At 41.2% G+C, this 21,649-nt stretch overlaps 1 protein-coding gene across 12 annotated transcripts in view; it reads left to right on the forward strand.

Moving 5' to 3' along the window:
* EYA4 (EYA transcriptional coactivator and phosphatase 4) overlaps positions 1-21,649 on the forward strand; it is a 306,307-nt gene that overhangs the window by 255,917 nt on the left and 28,741 nt on the right. For all 12 annotated transcript variants that reach the window (XM_043888021.1, XM_043888020.1, XM_043888023.1 and 9 more), the window contains one exon: positions 167-250. In XM_043888021.1, coding sequence (XP_043743956.1) covers positions 167-250 — 84 coding nt within the window. The remainder of the gene's footprint in view (positions 1-166; positions 251-21,649) is intronic.

A 21,649-nucleotide genomic window follows, 5' to 3' on the forward strand; every position in this document is an offset into this window, starting at 1 on the left:
CCTGTAGGATTGGCTGATTTGATCTTCTTGCTGTCCAAGGGACTCAGTTTTCTCTACAGTGGTGTCAAGATTATATCCAACAACAAAGCAAGATGCTTTCTACTTGTAAAGAGATTTCTCTTTCCTTAGAACTTGATGGTTCTCTGATATTTATCTTTTTCTCCAGCGTGTGTTTGTCTGGGACTTGGATGAAACCATCATTGTTTTCCACTCGCTGCTTACAGGATCTTATGCCCAGAAGTATGGCAAGGTAAGGATTCAAAAAATTTTATCCCAAGACACCTTGTTAGAATTTTATTTGTAATAAATTTAAAAGCCATTTAAAAATGCATTGAAGTGTTTTTATTACAGCCTATAAAGTCTGCTCTTAATTATTTCTAGTAGCTCATTGTTATTCAGCATGAACTGAAAAATTTTATAAAACATAATTTAAAATTGTATTTTTTTTCCTTCTTCATTGTAAGTTTGAGTTTTCTACATGAGAAACCAAGCTTCTTAATCCAACATAGTTATTTTAGAAAATGTTTTTATGAAATGCACTTTAAACATTATGAAATGTGTATTATCTTCTACTCCGGGAACTTTAAGAAATTGTTTGAATTGGCATGTTGCACCAAATGTTGCTGTGAAATGGCATTTGAAGTAAGAAGTAGTCTTTTGTCTGACAGCTCCTTTGGATTTATGAATATAATTATTTTTTGGTAACTTTGAGGAAGCATATTGTAGTGGCTGAGGGTAATATGCCTTCACACACAAATATTGAGACAGATGGTCTCATTACTTTCCTTTGTCTCTTGCCATTATTTTTATAGTTCACTTGCTTCTTGTACCAGTGTTGTTTTATAGGCATGTGAGGTTGTTTCAGAGACTGATGCACCTGCAACAGACTTTTCAGCTGGAAACGCCATTTGAGTCTTTGATTCTGTAGGACTCATAGTCTAACGAGAGTCAGTTCACAGCATGGCCTGCCTTTGATCACTGTAGTCGAAGTTGTATCTGACCGGTCCCTTTCATATGATGCAGAAGTGTCCCCTTAACATCTTTGTAGAGTCACACTATTTTATAGGGTCTCATGTCAGCTCAACATGCAGTTTTTAACAACTTTGTTAAGCTTTGTCTTGTTGTTGTCGTTCAGTCACTCAGTCATGTTCAACTCTTTGTGACCCCGTGGACTGCCTTATGCCAGGCTTCCCTGTCCATCACCATCTCCTGGAGCTTGCTCAAACTCATGTCCATCGATCAAGTCTGTGATGCCAACTTCTAGTGATAAATTAATTTCACTAAATCATTACCTCCTAAATTGCACTCTTAGTGAATCTGTGGTGAATTATAGTATAGGTAATGAAAGTTGCCCCCACAGTCAGTCTCTCCAATCGGGAAGCTTCCATAAGCCTCTTATCCTTATCCATCAGAGGGCAGACAGAATGAAAACCACAATCACAGAAAACTAATCAAACTGAACACATGGAACACAGCCTAGTCTAACTCAATGAAACTATGAGCCATGCTGTGTAGGGCCACCCAAGACGGATGGGTCATGGTGGAGAGTTCTGACAAAACGTGGTCCACTGGAGAAGGGAATGGCAAACCACTTCAGTACTCTTGCATTGAGAACCCCATGAGCAGTATGAAAAGGCAAAAAGATAGGACACTGAAAGATGAACTCCCCAGGTTGGTAGGGCCCAATATGCTACTGGAGAAGAGTGAAGAAATAACTCCAGAAAGAATGAAGAGATGGAGCCAAAGTGAAAACAATGCCCAGTTGTGGATGTGACTAGCGATGGAAGTAAAGTCTGATGCTGTACAGAGCAATATTGTATAGGAACCGGGAATGTTAGGTCCGTGAATCGAGGTAAATTAGAAGTGCTCAAACAGGAGATGGCAAGAGTGAACATCGACATTTTAGGAATCAGTGAACTAAAATGGACTGGAATGGGCAAATTTAATTCAGATGACCATTATATCTACTATTGTGGGCAAGAATCTCTTAGAAGAAATGGAGTAGCCCCCATAGTCAACAAAAGAGTCTGAAATGCAATTCTTGGGTGCAGTCTCAAAAATGACAGAATGATCTCTGTTCGTTTCCAAGGCAAACCATTCAATATCACAGTAATCCAAGTCTATGCCCAAACAGTAAGGCTGAAAGTTGAACGGTTCTATGAAGACCTACAAGACCTTCTAGAACTAACACCCAAAAAAGATGTCCTTTTCATCATAGGGACTGGAATTCAAAAGTAGGAAGTCAAGAAATACCTGGAGTAGCAGGCAAATTTGACCTTGGAGTACAAAATGAAGCAGCGCAAAGGCTAATAGAGTTTTGCCAAGAGAACACACTGGTCATAGCAAACACCCTCTTCCAACAATACAAGAGAAGACTGTACACATGGACATCAGCAGATGGTCAGTACTGAAATCAGACTGATTATATTCTTTGCAGCCAAAGCTGGAGAAGCTCTATACAGTCAGCAAAAAACAAGACCAGGAGCTGACTATGCCTCAGATCATGAACTCCTTATTGCAAAATTCAGAACTTAAAGTGAAGAAAGGAGGAAAAACCACTAGACCATTCAGGTATGACCTAAATCAAATCCCTTATGACTATACAGTGGAAGTAACAAATAGATTCAAGGGATTAGATCTGATAGACAGAGTGCCTGAAGAACTATGGGTGGAAGTTCGTGACATTGTACAGGAGGCATTGATCAAGACTGTCCCCAAGAAAAAGAAATGCAAAAGGCAAAATGGTTCTGAGGAGGCCTTACAAAGAGCTGAGAAAAGAAGAGAAGCAAAAGGCAAAGGAGAAAAGGAGAGATATACCCCTTTAAATGCAGAGTTCCAAAGACTAGCAAGGAGAGAAAAGAAAGCCTTCCTCAGTGATCAATGCAGAGAAATAGAGGAAAACAATAGAATGGGAAAGACTAGAGGTGTCTTCAAGAAAATTAAGGATACCAACAGAGCATTTCATGCAAAGATGGGCACAATAAAGGACTAAAATAGTGTGGACCTGATGGAAGCAGAAGATATTAAGAAGAGGTGGCAAGAGTACACAGAAGAACTCTACAAAAAAGATCTTCATGACCCAGATAACCATGATGGTGTGATCACTCACCTAGAGCCAGACATCCTGGAATGTGAAGTCAAGTGGGCCTCAGGAAGCATCACTACGAACAAAGCTAGTGGAGGGGATGGAGTTCCAGTTGAGCAATTTCAAATTCTAAAAGATAATGCTATTAATATGCTATACTCAGTATCCCAGCAAATTTGGAAAACTCAGCAGTGGCCACAGGACTGGAAAAGGTCAGATTTCATTCCAGTCCCAAATGAGGCAATGCCAAAGAATGATCAAACTACTGCACAATTGCACTCATCTCACAAGCTAGCAAAGATGCTCAAAATTCTCCAGGCCAGGCTCCAACAGTACGTGAACTGTTTCACTGTTTAAGATATTCAAGGTAGATTTAGAAAAGGCAGAGGAACCAGAGATCAAATTGCCAGCATCCACTGGATCATACAAAAAGCAAGAGAATTCCAGAAAAACATCTTCTGCTTTATTGATTACACCAAAGCCTTTGACTGTGTAGATCACAACAAACTGGAAAATTCTTCAAGAGATGGGAATACCAGACCGCCTGACCTGCCTCCTGAGAAATCTGTATGCAGGTCAAGAAGCAACAGTTAGAATTGGACATGGAACAACAGACTGGTTCCAAATCCAGAAAGGAGTACGTCAAGGCTGTATATTGTCACCCTGCTTATTTAACTGATATGCAGAGTGCATCATGCGAAATGCCAGGCTGGATGAAGCGCAAACTAGATCAAGATTGCCTGCCAGGAGAAATATCAATAACCTCAGATACGAGGATGACACCATCCTTATGGCAGAAAGTGAAGAAGAACTAAAGAGCCTCTTGATGAAAGTGAAAGAGGAGAGTGGAAAAGCTGACTTAAAACTCAACATTCAAAAAATGAAAATCATGGCATCTGATTCCATCACTTCATGGCAAATAGATGGGGAAACAATGGAAACAGTGAGAGATTTTATTTTGGGGGGGGCTCCAAAATCACTGCAGATGGTGACTGCAGCTATGAAATTAAAAGACACTTGCTTTTTGGAAGAAAAGCTATGACCAACCTAAACAGCATATTAAAAAGCAGAGACATTACTTTGCCAGCAAAGGTCTGTCTAGTCAAAGCTATGATTTTTCCAGTAGTCATGTATGAATGTGAGAGTTGGACCATAAAGAATGCTGAGTGCTGAAGAATTGATGCTTTTGAACTGTGGTTCAAAAGTCCCTTGGACTGCAAAGAGATCCAACCAGTCCATCCTAAAGGAAATCAGTCCTGGGTGTTCATTGGAAGGACTGATGCTGAAGCTGAGACTCCATTACTTTGGCCACCTGATGCAAAGAACTGACTCATTTGAAAAAACCCTGATCTGAGAAAGACTGAAGGTGGGAAGAGAAGGGGATGACAGAGGATGAGATGGTTGGATGGCATATCCAACTCAATGGACATGAGTCTGAGCAAGCTCCGGGAGCTGGTGATGGACAGGGAGGCCTGGCGTGCTGCAGTCCATGGGGTCGCAAAGAGTTGGACACAACTGAGCGACTGAACTGAACTGAATGAATGTTGCTAAACAGATGAAAGGTAACAACTTTGTATAATGACCATTTCGAAAAGGGAGTCTTGCCCAGAGTTATGGTTGAGAACGAATGAACTTATGGTTGCCTGTGGGGGAAGGATAGGGGGAAAGGATAGTTAGGGAGTTGAAGATGGCCATGTACACACTGCTGTATTTAATGGATAACCTAGAAGGACCTACTGTATAGCACAGGGAACTCTCTTTATGTGGCAGCCAGGATGGGAGGGGAGTCTGGGGGGAAATGATACATGTAAATGTATGGCTGAGTCCCCTTTGCTGTTTACTTGAACCTATCACAGCATTGTATGTTAATTGGCTATACCCCCAATACAATAAAATGTTAAAAAAAAAAAAAGTAACAGACTCTATATGCAAAACAAAAAAGCAAAAGGAGTCTTAGCCCCTTTATCACAATCATTATCTTAATTCATTGGTCTCCAGGATGGATGCTTATGTGTCAGATACACACAAGGTGAGATAAAGAGAAAATATATTGACGTGTGTGTATGTATACATACACATTTATGTCCCGCAATTTCTCCTGTTATCTGTTTCACAATGCAGGTACATTATAAATACATGTAAATGATTACAACTTTAAAAATATGTATGTGATTTATAAATAAATTAACTATATATGAATTTGGAGTACACACTCAAATTCTATTACTGATAGAACATATAGTGTAAAAAGTTTCCAGACAGCAATTGAAAGCATTTTCTTCTGCAATAATTTTAGCTTGTGTGGAATATGCAGTAAATCTTATTGAATTGATTGCAGTATTTATATGCTAAGTTTCATATTAGACAAATGTTTACAAGTAACAGTCTAACTTGTACACACAAATTCAAATGAAGTTCCCTTCAAAACAGTCACCATTAGAGGCTATACCTAAATATCTGTGTTTCTTCCATTGTGCCAAATCAGTGGTAGAACTTGTCTTTTGGAATTACCTTTAGAGTTTTAAAATATTTCCTGATTTCAAACCTTTATCCTTTTGTGGTAATCATGATCTTTAGAAATAGGAGAATAATTTGAACCCAAGGCAATAAATAAAGAACACAGTTAAAATCTCTCTCTCTCTCTCTCTCTCTCTCTCTCTCCTCTCTCTCTCTCTATATATATATATATATATATATGTAATTTTTTTTCTTTCTGTCAAAAATATTTTAAAGTTTCTACCATGCCAGAACTGAGCACAAACTTCCATTTGGGATAAGAAGGAGCTCCAATAAAGTAGCAAAAAAAGAACATCATTTAAAAAAAAGAGCATCAAATAATGAGGCTGCTTTTCCTTCATGACTCAGAAACTGGTTCTAAGAGCAGTTCCAAAAGCAGACTTCTCCTGCTTCCCTCAGCAGTGACGTGTCACTGAAATAACCATCACCTCCCGGGATAGCCCCCTGGTCATGCAGCATTCATTTCACAAACAAATTCCATTATCTTAAAGTATTATCAAAACGCTTTGTTCACATAGAAAACAGAGACATTCTGTACGCCTGCAGAGGCTTAAAACAGCAGAGCTTGCAGAGTGGGCGGGGCGAAGTGATGGAAAGAAGGGCACTGCTGTTTATTTAATATCCTTGATGTGCCAGGAGTTAAGTGTCACAAACATTTTAAGGGGTGGGTTGTTCTCCCCAGTCTGTACATGAGGAAATATGCTCAGAGAAGGAATAATATGTGTGCACAGTCACAGACCTATACAATGGCAGAGATGAGTCCTGGGGCCCTGGACTGTTTGACCCCAAACCCCATGTTGTTTCTGCTAATAGAATATCACATGGCATAGACAAGTAAGCTACCATGAACACAATATATAAGTAACATTTCCTGAAACAAGGATGGACAATTAAGTATGTATAGACAGTTGGTGTGAGTTCTCCTTTAAGTTGGAATAATTCTAAATATATTCTCTCAGATCACTGGAATCGTTTTCCATCAAAAGGAAAAACTTAAGAAATATTCAGTGAAATAGAACGTCCAGACGGATATCCGTACAGTGGTACAGAACAGCAGAAGGATCGAGGGCATGTTGGCAAGGTGTGGGAAGATAAGCCTACATTTCTACCTGCCATGTGGTAGCAACTTTGGTATTTCACAAGCAGTAGGGGTTGGGGCTAATGACCAGAGCCTTTGAGTTGGACAAACCTAACTTTGAAAGCGCAGTTACAGCTTTCCGATCTTGGGAAAATTAATTTTTCATTCTCAATCTGTAAAATGGGAATAATATTGTCTTATAGTGAATGAGAAAGAGATAACATGTTAACAGCTTAGCAGAACATTTGATGTGAATTGATGCTCAAAAAATTGTAATTGTGATTAGTCATTTTCACAAATGTTATCCAACTTAATGCTCACAACCCATTCTGCTATAATTTATTGTGACCCAAGTTCTGTGGATGAGGAAACTGGGTTTTTAGGGTTAGAGAAAATCAACCAAGGTCACAAAATGTTAAATGCTGGTACAAATATTGGAAACCAGGTTATTCTCATAACACAGATTTGTCCTTAATACTGTTCTCTGCTGCAGGTAGGGGATCTGCTGGAACTGACCATGTTGAATAGTGGTTTACTCAGGGAAATTTGAAAAATTTAGAGTGAAAATGTTTTAGGCTCAATATTTTCTAATCAAAATGGAAGTACCTTTATTGAGTTCCATGAAAAACAACTTAGATGACTTTGTTTATTGAATTATTGCTTATTTATTTTTAAAAGTAATTTGGTCATTGACATTTTTTCTTTTTTTTAAATTTTTTTTATAGTAGGTCCTTGTTGGTTATCTATTTTAAATATAGCAATATGTACATGTCAATCCCAAATTCCCAATCTATCCCCCCCACTCTTCCCCCTCTGCGGGGGGGAGGAACCATAAGTTGGTTCTCTAAGTCTGTGAATCTGTTTCTGCTTTGTAAATAAGTTCATTTGTATCATTTCTTTTTAGATTTCATATAGAATTGATATCATATCATAATCATGGACATTTTTCTTAATATCAGTAAGGAAACTGGTGTCGTATTCTAGCTAGTAAGACATGAATATCTTGGCATATTAAGAAGTGGCTTAAAAAGGAATGTTGTTTTATCAGACCCATCTTCTGAAGCTGGGGACCACATACAGCTCAGGAGACTTTTGAAGGGGACAGAGAAGACATTGGGTCGTCTCAGCTCTACCACACACTAGAGCTCCAAGAACAACTATGTTCCTCTAACAAATATTTACTCATCAACAAATATTTACTCAACAGAGGCACACATGCTTCCTGCTCTCATGGAGCTTACAAGCAAGTGAAATTATTTCAGATTGTGGTAGCTGCTTTGAAGACAATGAAAACTAGGTCAGATAGAAATTGATGGCTGATTCATATCAATGTATGACAAACCCACTGGAAAAAAAAAATAATAATAAAAAAAAAATAAAGAAAGAAAGAAAAAAAAAAGAAATTGATGGGGGAAGGGAGGTGACTGGAGAGGTGACATTGATATTGAAACCTGAATTACGAGAAGGCCTTGCATATCGTCGGGGCGAGGAGCGTGGAGGGGCAAGTTCCAGGCAGAGGACACGGAAGGGCCCTGAGGCAGGAACAATCTTCCAGTGTTCCAGGAATATAAAGGAGCAGTGTGACTGGAAGGGTGTAAACAGGGGAGAGAAATACAAGATAAAAGCAGAGAGGCAGGCAGGGGGCTGAAGCAGTTCCCCCGTAAGGCGTTTGGGTTTTATTTAGGTGCAGTGGGAGTTGTAGGGTTTTAGATTGACTTGGGACCTGGTGGTTTAGGATCGGCTGCTGTGTGGAGACAAGAGTTCAGAGGAACCCAGGTGGGCCCCAGGAGACTATTTTGAAGGCTGCTGACTGGAACAGAAGGAATGTGAGCCCTAGTGAGCCTCAGAGTTTGTAAAACAGAAATGGCTGGTCCCACCATCAGAGTTTCTGATCCTGTAGGTCTGAGGGGTAGGAGCCTGAGACTTTTTGTTTTTGGAATGAATTTTCAATAAGGTGGCTGAAGGTCTTATTAAATGCTTTACTATCTCCTTGGCTTTCACCGCTCCCCGCCCCTCCCCACCATGTGATGGGTACCATGTCACCCAGCTCACCAGTGGTTTGGCTGTTGTAGCCACGCGTTCTGGGAAACTAACTCACTCAGAAGGACCATGCAGATAGTGGAGTGCAGTTTATTACACCGGCGGGCCCAAGGCAGAGTCTCCTCTTAGCCAAGGACCCCGACCAGTTTTTGTGAAAACCTGGTCAAGGTTATGGTTTTTCCAGTGGTCATGTATGGATGTCAGAGTTGGACTGTGAAGAAAGCTGAGCACCGAAAAATTGATGCTTCTCAACTATGGTGTTGGAGAAGACTCTTGAGAGTCCTTTGGACTGCAAGGAGATCCAACCAGTCCATCCTAAAGGAGATCAGTCCTGGGTGTTCATTGGACGGACTGATGCTGAAGCTGAAACTCCAATACTTTGGCCACCTGATGCAAAGAGTTGACTCATTGGAAAAGACCCTGATGCTGGGAGGGATTGGGGGCAGGAGGAGAAGGGGACGACAGAGGATGAGATGGCTGGATGGCATCACCGACTCAATGGGCATGAGTTTGAGTAAACTCCGGGAGTTGGTGATAGACAGGGAGGCCTGGCGTGCTGTGATTCATGGGGTGGCAAAGAGTCGGACACAACTGAGCGACTGAATTGAACTGAACTATATACCCTAAGTGTACATGCTCAAACCCACCTCCCAAATTCTCTGAAACTAGTCTGGACAAGGTAAAAGAGAGATATGATCAAAGTTAACCCATGATTCATGTGTCATAAGCCTAGATAGTTAAACAGTGGACATTTATCAATAGGCCTGTGGTCATGCCCCATAAGCATAATGGAATTTACGATTTTGTTCTGTTACAGAGATAATTAGCATTCTTTTAGGCGAAAGAGAATCTAGGTACAAATCCTGAGGTGCCTTCATCGGGGGGTCTAGTTTTCCAGTTGGTATGTCGTTTCCATAGATACAGGGCACATAGCTCAAAGTCCACAGTCTGACCCAGGATGGAGTCCTGCTTTCAAGATGGAGCCTGTTCTGTCTGTCTCCTCTTTCATGGCCCAGCAGCACCCACAACTCTTCCACCTGCTCTTAATCTCTACACTCTTTTGGTCTTTCCCCACCACCTATAAAAATAAAACCCATAGAACATAATAATTTAGGAATGTCATTTTTAATTCATAAATTGCTCTGTATAACTAACTTTTATGTTTTAATTAAAAGAAAAACTTTAGAAGAATCCTGCTTCAGTTTATAAATAAATAATTTATGAGTTTTCCAAGGACCTCCCTAAGATGCGATCATTTTGGACTCTGTCCAGTTGTCAATGCAACATGTTCTTTTCCCAAGCAGAGCTGTGACTGGGTATTTACCGTGAGGGCAAATGAAGGAAGCTGGTATTTGAGTCCTGCTGCCGGTGGAGCTGACTGAGCACCAGTGGGCATGGATACCTTTCAGCACCACACAGCTCTCAAATAAGAGTTTCTAAATTTGGCAGGACACAGATGAGGAATCATCCCTCATCTGTTAGATTTTATGAAGATTATTCCTGTTCCCCGATTAATTGCATATAGTATTTTACCTGAGACATTGCAGTAATTCCTCTTGGTTAGAGGGAGGAGTGAAGGAAACTAAATAAATCGTGCTCCAGGGATTTGATTTGTTTTGGAGCATTAATATGTCATGTGCTATGAGGCTGTGATTCTCTGTAAGGTTATTCCACAGGAAGGATGTAAAGCCCATAGCCCAAGTCAGGGGAAAGACTGAAAGAAAAGTGAACAGTTGTATTGTGAAACTGAAATTCAAGCTCCCAATACTACCTGCCCATTTTAGACAGCCTCTTACATAAGAGCAGCACTGGGGAAATGATATGCTTATCAGGATAAATGCACTGGATACTTTTATGTGAAACAATCCACCCACACTTACCTCGAAAGGCTCCCAAAGTAGCACGAACTAGATTTTAAATGATGAGATTATCGTGAAGATAAGTGGGGCTTCCCTGGTGGCTCAGTGGTAAAGAATCCACCTGCTAATGCAGGAGGCACGGGTTCGATCCCTGGGTTGGGAAGATCCCTTGGAGAAGAAATTGGAAATTGCCTGCCTGGAGAATCCTATGAACAGAGGAGCCTGGAGGGCTATAGCCCATGGGGTTGCAAAGAGTCAAACACAACTGAAGTAACTTAGCAAACACACACGCACTGTATTTATCAATACCAGAAATTTGTAATCTGTTTATAAGATGAATTGCCTGTCAGTACCTATGTCAGTATGTAAGACATGGTACAAAATACTGGAGATGTGATAGCTATTACTAACAGTAGACATCCAAAATAAAAAGATAACGTGAAAAAGAAAAACACATTTATTTACAGGCACAATGATTCATGCATTAATAACAGAGCAGCAGTGTGATTGCTTTAGCCTATATACCAATGAATGAACCATTATACAATTTTCATGGCACACAGTGTTAGAGTCAGATTCATAATACAGTATTGGAGGCATTGTCACATTAAAAAAGGAAATAACACTTACCTGTGACGATAAGCTGATAGGAAGTTTTTCCAGTTACCAGAGAGAGGGCTATACTGTACAGTCATGTAATTCTTTCAAAGAAAAGTTATAAAACAGTAGGGAAACTAACACATTCTTAATTTTATATATCTCTCACCTTACGCACATGTAAGGATAAGCTGTACACTTCAATACAAGTCTTTGCGCACGATGTTCTACACGACAGATAACTTAGGTAGTGATGATTATGGGACAAAAATGTTTCATACGGTCCTTTACATACATTTACTAGGTTTATGTATGAAGACATGCAACACAGAGACACAACAGATAAGCTTATTAGCTGTCACGATGGTTACTATTCATAAGGTCTTTTCCTTCATCCTCTTCACCGTGGCTAGGTTGGAGAGGAGGAGGAAGAGGAGGGGTTGGTCTTGAGGTCTCGCCAGGTGGTCGAGGTGGAAGGGGAGGCGGACCAGCAGGCATACTCAGTGTAACTTTACAGAAACATGTCACAGTTTCTGCCTGACTCTGGCTTTTTCATTTCTCTATAAATGTTTCTGTATGGTCCAGTCCTTCCACTCTTGGCTTTAGTTTCAGTTCCCATATCATAGAAGGGTCCGTGTCATAAAAGAAATCAAAAACCATTTTGAACAACAGAATGCTTCTGCCAGATGGTCTAACATCAGTTTGTTTTCTTTTATTAATTTTTTAATTTAAATATTTTTAAAATTTTTACAATGCTGTGTTGGTTTCTGCCATACCACAGCTCAGATCAGCCATAATTATCCATACATCCCCTCCCTCGCTAACCTCCCTCCCCTCCCCTCGTCCCATCCCTCCAGGTCATCACAGAGGCGCAGGCTGGGAGCCAGGTGCTACCCAGGAACTTCCCACCAGCTACCCATCTTACACCCGATAGTGTGTATATGCTGATGCTACTTTCTCCATTCGTCCCAGTCTCTCCCTCCCGCACTGTGTCCGCAAGTCCAATCTCTACATCTGCATCTCCAGTCCTTCCCTGCAAATAGGTTCATCAGTATCATTCTTCTAGACTCTGTGTTGCTGTTATTCAGTCGTTAAGTCGTGTCCAGCTCTCTGTGACCATGGGCGGCAGCACGCCAGGACTCCCCGTCCTTCACTGTCTCCCAGAGTTTGCTGAGATTCATGTCCGTGGAGTCAGTGGCGCTGTGTAGCCATCATCCTCTGCTGCCCTCTTCTTTTGCTTTCAGTCTTTCCCAGCATAGGGTGTCTTTCAGTGAGTCGGCTCTTCACATCAGGTGGCCAAAGTATTGGAGCTTCAGCTTCAGCATCAGTCCTTCCAATGAATAGTCAGGGTTGATTTCTTTTAGGATGGACTGGATTGATCCCCTTGCAGTCCAAGGGCCTCTAAAGAGTCTTCTCCAGCACCACAGTTCAGAAGCGTCAGTTCTTCAGCAGTCAGCCTTCTTTGTATTCGTTTCTCTTTCTTTCTTACTTCACTCAGTATAACAGACTCTAGATTGATCTACCTCACTGAAACTGACTCAGATTCGTTCCTTCTTATGACGGAGTGATATTCCGTTGCGTATATGTACCACATCTTCTTTAACCATTCATCTTTTGATGGACATCTAGGTTGCCTCCATGTCCTAGCCATTGTCAACCATGCTGCTATGAACATTGGGGTACGCGTGTCTTTTTCAAATATGATTTTCTAAGGGTATATGCCCAGTAGTGGGGTTGCTGGGTCCTATGGTAGATTTGTTCCTAGTTTTTAAGGAATCTCCATACTATTCTCCATAATGACTCTATCAGTTTACATTCCTGCTAACAGAGTAGAAGGGTTCACTTCTCTCCACATCCCCTCCAGCTTTTATTATTTGTAGATTTTTTTAATGATGGCTATTGTGACTGGTGTGAGGTGATACCTCATTGTAGTTTTGCCTTGCTTGTCTCTGTACTTAATGATGTTGAGCATATTTTCTTGTGTTTATTGGCCATCTGTATGTCTTCTTTGGAGAAATGTCTGTTTAGATCTTCTGCCTTTTTTTTTTTTGATTGGATTGTTTGTTTCCCTAATATTGAGTTGTATGAGTTTATATATTCTGGAGATTAATCCTTTGTCAGTTGTTTAATTTGCAACTATTTTCTCCCATTCGGAGGTTGTCTTTTAATCTTGTTTATTGGTTCCTTTGCTATGCAAAATTATTTAAGTTTAATCTGTCCCGTTTGTTTATTTTTGGTTTTGTTTCCATTCCTGTAGGTGGATCACGGAGCGTCTTTCTGTGATATATATCAAAGAGTGTACAGCTTGTTTTCTGATACTGCTTTTTCTTCCTCACCGTCTATCATTGGTTCAGAAGCACTCACCTCCATCAAGTTGTCCCCTGTTAATTCCTCTGGGGTGGTGTTTATTAGCACTTGAATTTCTCTATGATCTATATCTTGAAACCTTTTGTCTCCACCTTTCTTTGCTGTACCCACCATCTCTTTCATGATTTTCTTGATTGGCTCTTTTGTAAATCCTGTGACATCAGGCACAAAATCTGGACTCAAGTTTCCCCAGTAGGAGTTTACTATTACTGGTTTGATGGCTTTCAGGACTTTTTCTATACCAGTGATGGCATTTTCGATGACATAATCCTTCAAGATGTTCATGATGTTCTCTGTTGAGGTCCTCTTCCTACTTCCCATAGAGAACCCTGTATAATGAGCCTTCAAGGGCCCCCTGACCCCATGTTCTAGACACTGAATTAGAGATGTTGTGTTTAGAAGAAAGTAGAACTCTTTACAGAGCCTTCAGTGTTGAATTCATGGGATCTGAGTAGCTAGGGGCATTGGCAGATTCCAAAGAACTTTAAAAGGTAGTCCCTTACTAAGAAGTTACTTTCTGACTTCAGGGATAGAGCATCAGTAGAACCAGTCCAGCTAAAGTGTTCTCATTGTCAGGCCTTCTTGTTATACAGTCAGAAGACTGGCAGCTGGTGTTTCTCCTTCCCCTTCAAGGCTTGGGGTTAGCAGCTTTATATGTAAGGGTGATCCTGATCATAAATCCTGCTGCATTTGCACAAAGCAGTGGTATTAGACTGTCCCTTCCTGCCTTAAATCCTGGTTCTCGCTGCTCCTCATTACCAAGTGTCCTTGGCGGCATCTTTTTTTCCAGAATTGGGCACTTTCATCTACAGTAGAAATCTCTTCAGTAGATATTCTCTCTCTCTGTGATTTTCTTAGTGGTGTCTGGGAATTCGTCTGCTGTCCCGTGGTAGATGAAGCTTCTTCTCCTACTATCATGACATTTTTAAAGCCAAGCCTCTTTCTAAAATTGTCACACCATCTTTGCTGGCATTAGTTTCTCCAGCTTTAGCTCTTTCACCTTCCTTTTGGTTTGAAAATGAAAGGATTAGTTGCAAGAATACTGGAGTGGATTGCCATTCCCTTCTCCGGGGAATCTTCCCAACTCAGGGATCGAACCCAGGTCTCCTGCGTTGCAGGCAGATTCTTAAGTTGCCAAACAATTACTTCACCTTTTCTCAAATCATTCTAGTGTCTACAGGTATGCCTTTCTTAAAGCAATGCTGCACCCACATCAAAGCTGGATTTTCCTTGTGAGATAAACAGGTATTTCTGAAAAAGAACAAAGGTTTTGAGCCTGCTGGTGTAGCTGCACCCATGGCTTCACAAATTTCCTGGTTTTGTTTATTTGTTTGCAATAGTCCTTACGCTGGATTTACTTACCTTGAGGTGGAGGGTAGGCACAGCTGCAGACTTCAAGCTATGGTGCATACCGAGTAATTCAGGTTTTTTTGTTGTTCATGTCATGACTTTGCTTCTTGAGTGCACTTCTAGCATCACTAGGGGCACTTCGTCTGGGTCCCCTGGAGTTATTTAAGGTTTATGGTATTGCAGTAAACACAACACAAAATATACAAGAACTGCAAGAGATCACTTTTTACTGTAGAAATGAACTGCTCACAAGGAGATGATTAGCATCACTCAGCATTTCAGGCAGATACTTGCAACACTTGAGCTCACCAGAGTAGTAACAGGAGATAGCTACAAAATTATTACAGTAGTACAATGTGGAGTATAGTTAATTTATTTCAGTTACAGTTTAATACTGCATTTTTATATTTGTATACATTACTCTTGACTGAATGGCGTCATGAATAGTCTGTGCATAAGTTTTGATCAATTTTAACTTGTCTTAATAGATTTGTGTGTATCGTATGGTATTAAATGGTAAAATAGACTAGTATCTATTTATATTTTATGCATTCATGATATACCTAACTTCAGAATATTTTTTTTCATATTTCTAGGCTATGTGGTTGGCCTGCAAGTTTTTTCAAATTATCGCAAATCTCAAAAAAAGTTCCAGATGTACATTGAAAAAAACTCCACATATAAATGGACCTACATGGTTCAAACCTTTGTTGCTCAAGGGTCAACTGTACATACATATGTAAAAGTAGAGCTAAATTAAAGATAATGACATTTCTCAAATCCTCAGAGGGAATTTGAGAGATGGCAAAACTTGGAACTAATACATGAGAAAGATAAGTGGTAATTTGTTTCTTAAAAAACACAACTTCTGGAGGCACCTTTTATAACCCTCCCTAAAGTTTCAGTCTCAGTTTGTGATCTCGGCTAATGAACATTCAGCCTCATCTCTTGGGGAGTTGGAGGGACAGATGAGATTATTAAGTTTGCGTAACTCATTATGAACTCTCCTTTCTCTACATTCATGTCTCCTCCTCTTTACTGCAATCTTTCACTAAGGTGCTCACCCACCTTTCTCCAGGTCCTGAGGTGTGCCGTCATTTGCTGTCTCCATCACTTTTCTCTCGGTCCTGAGCTTTCTAGGTCACCCTCCCATGGTCTTTCTTGCCATTGTCTTAACTTTTCCCTTTCTATCCAAGTGCTATGCTATAAATGATGTATTGTATAAACGTAATACTATGTATGCTATTTTTGCATTTTAAAGTATTTGTGACATATTATAGGCTGGAAGCAAGTTCCATCCATCCAAAGTCTCTGTAATAACCATGGTAAATAGTATAGCAGTTCTAGTTGTAGCATATTAGTATTGCTATGATTCCCCTCGAAGTATATTTAATCTGTTATTAGTTTAATAGATGTGGGTGAGCTTTGTTCATTGGATTCTCTTCTGATCTAAACAATAGAAGCTAGTAGTAGTAGATAAGCTGTGTGATATTACCTTCATAGTTTCTGATTTCTTAATATCGTCTACTGTCTAATTACAAATACGATGCTTCCATCAAACACTTGGATTTTGAACGAATCGTTTTAATACAGAGAAAAGATTTGCTAGCTTTTCATGTTTACCTGCTCTCTAGCAAGTAGTTGGATACATGACTAAGAAAAGGGGCAGCGCAAGTCACTTGGTCCCTAAGTCCACAGAAGATCTTTATGGAGATGAAACTGGGACAGTGCATTCTTACTCATAACTTTAAACTATTTCTAGGGAAGCATAATTCCCAAGAAATTACATAGAATTGTCATTCTACTCAGTCATCAACCTGGCTCACGTCTTCAGAGTCATTGGGAGCATCTCAGAGGTTTAACTGCTGGGAAACCAGAAGGCCATGCTAGCTCTGGTCTTCCATAACAGTCCCAGGCTTTCAGGAGAGCTCTTAGATCAGGGCTTTTTAAATATTAACATGTGTATGAATCACCAGGTGATCTTGTTAAACTACACATTCTGCTTCAGTAGATCTCTGGGATAGTTCTATTGTTATAGCCACGCTTTCCAGGAAACAAACTCACTCAGAAGGACAATACAGATAGTGGAGTGCAGTTTATTACACCGGCGGGCCCAAGGCAGAGTCTCCTCTTAGCCAAGGACCCCGACCAGCATTTGTGAAAATCTTTTATACCCCATGTGTATGTGTCCAAACCCACCACCCCAATTCCCTTGAAACTTACATAAACAAAGGTAGGGTAAATACAACTACAGTAACCCCATCATTCACATGTTATGTGTTCAAACAGTCAATAATCAATAAGCCCGCAGTTACATTCCAAACAGTTAATAATCAATAAGCTTGTGGTCACGTTCCAACCAGTTAATAATTGATAAGCCTGTGATTACATCCTGATAGATACGGAAAAAATTTTATGACCTGTCCGGAGACGGGTGATTACAGTATGTTTCTTCTTAGGCAATGAGTAACCTGGATGTGATCTTCAAGATTCCCCTGTCCGGAGGGGGTCTTATCCTTCCATTGTCGTTCCCACAGGCACTAAGCAGAGAGTTCAGAGTCCACTGGAGAGGCAGCCGAGCATGATCAGCACAGATAGGCCTGAGATGGAGTCCTGGCCGTATGAATTCCCTCTTCACTATGAGTCTGCCTGTCTAAGAGGTGCTCAGCCGATGCCTGTGTTGCCGGTCTGTGAGCCACACTTTGAGTAGCAAGGTCTTACTCTGCTGATGCTCAGTCTTGTGTTCACTGGAATCACTGGAGAGCTTTGAAATTGCTGGTGCATGAGCCCCACCTTAGAGCATATCTGATTGAACTGGTACAAGGCAGTGGCCTGGGAAGCAGGATTTTTCAAAGTTCCTCAGGTGTTTCTAATGTGTTGTCAAGTTGGAGAGCCTGTGCCTCAGACGTGATCATCCCAGCCCTTCTTTTGCATAAAGTCTCATCATCTTCATCCCTCTTTTTCTCCATCAGACTCACCTTGCAAAAACAAACAAGCAGACAAAAAAACCACACACCCAACATCAGCAAAAGAAACAAAAAACCTTGCCCGACACCCTGCCTGCACCTCAAGCAGCTGAATGTGGCCGCAGGTCTCCAGTGGATCCCAGCACTGCTGGTCTAACTCTTTCAGCTTATTATTTCAAACCTTCTCTCCTCTCACCTCCGCAAAGCCCCCCTCTCCATTCTGCACAATGCTCTATCACTTTAAGATAAGAAAGCAAACAGGAAGAGTCACTTTATCTTTGCACCCGAACCCTATTCTTTTCCTGCTCTCTGCACCCCCACCACACCCTGGCTCCAGGCCTTCTCACTTAACCCAGTGAATCGCCTCCTGAAAAGACCCCTTTCATTCCTGAGTCCTAAGTGTCCCACTTTTCTGGATTATTTCCATTGCTCTTTTGTAACCATTTATTTTTAATTGGAGGATTACTTGCTTTACAAAGTTGTGTTGGTTTCTGTTGTACAATGTAAATCAGCCATAAGTATGCGTATGCATGTATCCCCTCCCTCTCAGACCTCCCTCCCGTCCCCCTGCCCCTCTAGGCCGCCTTTTATGTGCTGTACCGGTCCAATCACCAGCAAAGCCTTTTAAGCCATTTTCCAGTCACTGCCCACTTTCTCTGCTCTTCCCTCACTTGCCAGTCCAGCAACTCTCTTCAAGTCTGAGAAGTGACCTGCATACCAGATGCAGGGTTTATCTGCCTGGGGTCCCTCTCACCTGCATGTGATCCAGGGAGCACTCCCTCTTTATTAAAATTCTTGGTCCACGTCATGTCCTTCCCCGGGTCACTCTGCCTCACACTCTCCCACACGCACTGACCTCAGTCGCCTCTCCAGATATCCCCAAGTGCCCCACCTGTGCATGGCCGAGCCCTCCCTTTTCCCAGGTCTCCTATCCTCAACTGTCATCTCCTGAGAAAGGCTTCCCCTGCACTTTCTTTATGTGAGTCTTCACCACCCAGCCCCACACCCTCTGTGTCTGCTGACTGATTTTTCACCACCTGGAATGTTTTCCTAGGCTTTTGTCCATGAATTTATCAGAGGGCTCATCCAGTAATGAAATAAACCCCATAAGAGCTGGGACTTTGCTTATTTAATTTTCTGCTCTCTGCCCAGAATTTGACCATGTCTGACACATAGTAGACACTCAATAAATACGTGCTAAATGCATGAATAGTTGTTGAAACCTTTCTCCAATGCCCCCTGAGAATGCATAAGCCCACTGGCTCTCCATTAGAGACAAACAGTTCAATTGCAAAATTTCCCTTCTGATTCACAACTGAATGTCAATGGCATTTCTTGTCGCTGATGAAAAGAGTTTCTGTATTCTAACTAACCCACTAGCTGTCTCCACCTTGATTCGTGGAGCTGGTTTGTCTTCCTTTTCCTGTAATGAACTTTGGCCTCTGTGTGCACATGTCTACAGACTTGCTTCAGGTCTCCAGGGAGTAACTGTTCCAAGCGCTTGAGTTCTTTAGGGAAAAAAAAAGAACCCATTTCTTTAAAAATGCATAATTGCTGCCTCTCCTGAGATATTTTTATAGTGTGTCCCTGGAGAAGGAATTCCAGCTGATGGGCCAGTGCAGGGCAGAGGCCCCTAGACAGACTGTCTGGCTCCAACTCATGCTCTGTGCTAACACGGCTAATAGGCGTTAGAATTTTGATATAGAGACGCGCCGTCCTTGATCCTGATTTTGTTCTACAGCGGTCACATCCGGCTGAGAAACACACAGCTGAGGGCCAGGAGCTGCTCGTTTTCTTCATCTCCCCTCTGTCTGTTTCTGGGGCTCTCATCTCTCTCTCTCTCTCCAACAGATGTCTTGGGAATAGGTTCAGTATTTTATAGAGCAGTACATAGAGTCAATTTCAATTGGCAGAGGTTCAGTTTGCCCCACATGAAACTTTGAGCTGATTGGAACTGTCCTACATGTATAATATGCATCAGAGCTGCTACAAAACCCTGTTACTGCCTTTATTATCCCACTTTTCCCCTCTATCCACGTTTTCACTGTCACTTCATTCCAGACCCTAAACTCAGCACTCACTACAGTTAAACTGAGAAAAGGCAGTAACCCTTGATTCATAAGGTGCCCGTAATTCTACAAACATCTAATGAAAACGAGCAAACATCTCTGTATAAAACTTGGCTTCAGTTCAGAAATATGTTTAACTCTCAAATGCCTGATAAAACCGTGGGATTGTAGGCTCTGACAACTCATGCCTGGTGGTCTGGCGAGGGAGAGGGTGCCCACCATGAGAGTGACCTCCACCAAATTCCTGCTCATCTGTTTGGATTCTTAAATCTGTGGGCCCTTCCATTGGAAAACAGGGCACTGGAATCTGCTTATTTAGAGTTAGCTATTCCAGTGACTTAGTAAGCTGGAGGGGGGGGGAGTAATATTAGATAGATGAAAGTAAGCCCTCACTCGACCTTCTCTTGCAGACAAGACCAGCACCTCTTACAAGCATGGTTTTCCTTGGCTTGTGGGATGGCTGTTGGTAGCCCTTCTGTGCCAGGCCTTCAACATAGCTTTCAACAGGCCTGGCTCTCTCGAAACCTTAGCAAAATACAGCTAGTTCACACTCAGGCAGACCTCAAACCGAAACTCTCTCAGTTAACAAATGATGTTTTGCCAAAATGCTTCACTGAGTCCTGGCTCTAGGAGACTGTGTGATGTGGGATTGCCATAGCTCAAGAAGTAAACCGACGGCCCCTTCCATTGCCACAGGATCGCGTTCCAGTGCGATTCTCAAGAACAGCTTTCATCACATCCTACGCTGGGCTTCCTTGTTGCAGAATTCCTGTTGGTTTTTTAAAAATTATATTTGTTTGCATGTCCATTGGCTGCCCCAAATGCATTCTTTATGGATTTTCCTATCACTGCTTGGGTTGCATGGAGAGTTACATACTACAGAAGCGTGGCATCAATGAAAGTAACAATCAGAGAGGAACAGTATGTTTTCCCCCTTCCCATAAATCTGATCTGTAAATGCAAAGAATGTGAGGCATGAACATAAGAAATTTAAAAATTGTATCTAAAACTTAAGAAAGAAGAATTGGCAAATAATAGGATGAGACTTTAAGCAATCTAGTCTCAAGAAGGAAAACCTTTCCTATAAAGACATTTCTGAACCCCCATCTGAAATATAATATCTTTGGGGCAGTAATCATCAGAAACCTAACAGAGTCCTGTGGAACTCAGTTTTATTGTCTTGCATCAGTGAACATTCCTCAAAAGCATAGAGTGTCACTAATGGAATTATATGTTTTCATGCTATAATTACATTTGATTTTTCCTGATATTTCTGTAGGCTTTTTGTTCATGGTCCCATGACTAGACAGAATATTTACAAGTTTTTTTGTGTCATTAGCCTATTCAATCCCCACACCCATCCCCCTCATAATAAAAGAGACTAGAAATAGGACTTTTTAACAGAAAAAAGACAATTTTTTTTTTAACCTTCAGAGGTTACCTGTCAACATCAGCAACAAAACACAAACAACAACAAAAAGAAATAAGAAGAATTTTATACTTGAAGGAAACAGAGCAAGAGATCACTCTGAGTTTTGAAACTCTTTGAGACACAAAATGGGCACTTAATATTTTTGTTCTAGATCTTGAATGAATACTTGTTGGATGAAACGGAATTTATTTGATCTTGCTTCCCTGGTAGCTCAGCTGGTAAAGAATCTGCCTGCAGTGTGGGAGACCTGGGTTCGATCCCTGGGTTGGAAAGATCCCCTGGCGAAGGG

The sequence above is a fragment of the Cervus elaphus genome, chromosome 26 (assembly GCF_910594005.1).
Source record: "Cervus elaphus chromosome 26, mCerEla1.1, whole genome shotgun sequence".
NCBI classification, from domain to species: domain Eukaryota; kingdom Metazoa; phylum Chordata; class Mammalia; order Artiodactyla; family Cervidae; genus Cervus; species Cervus elaphus.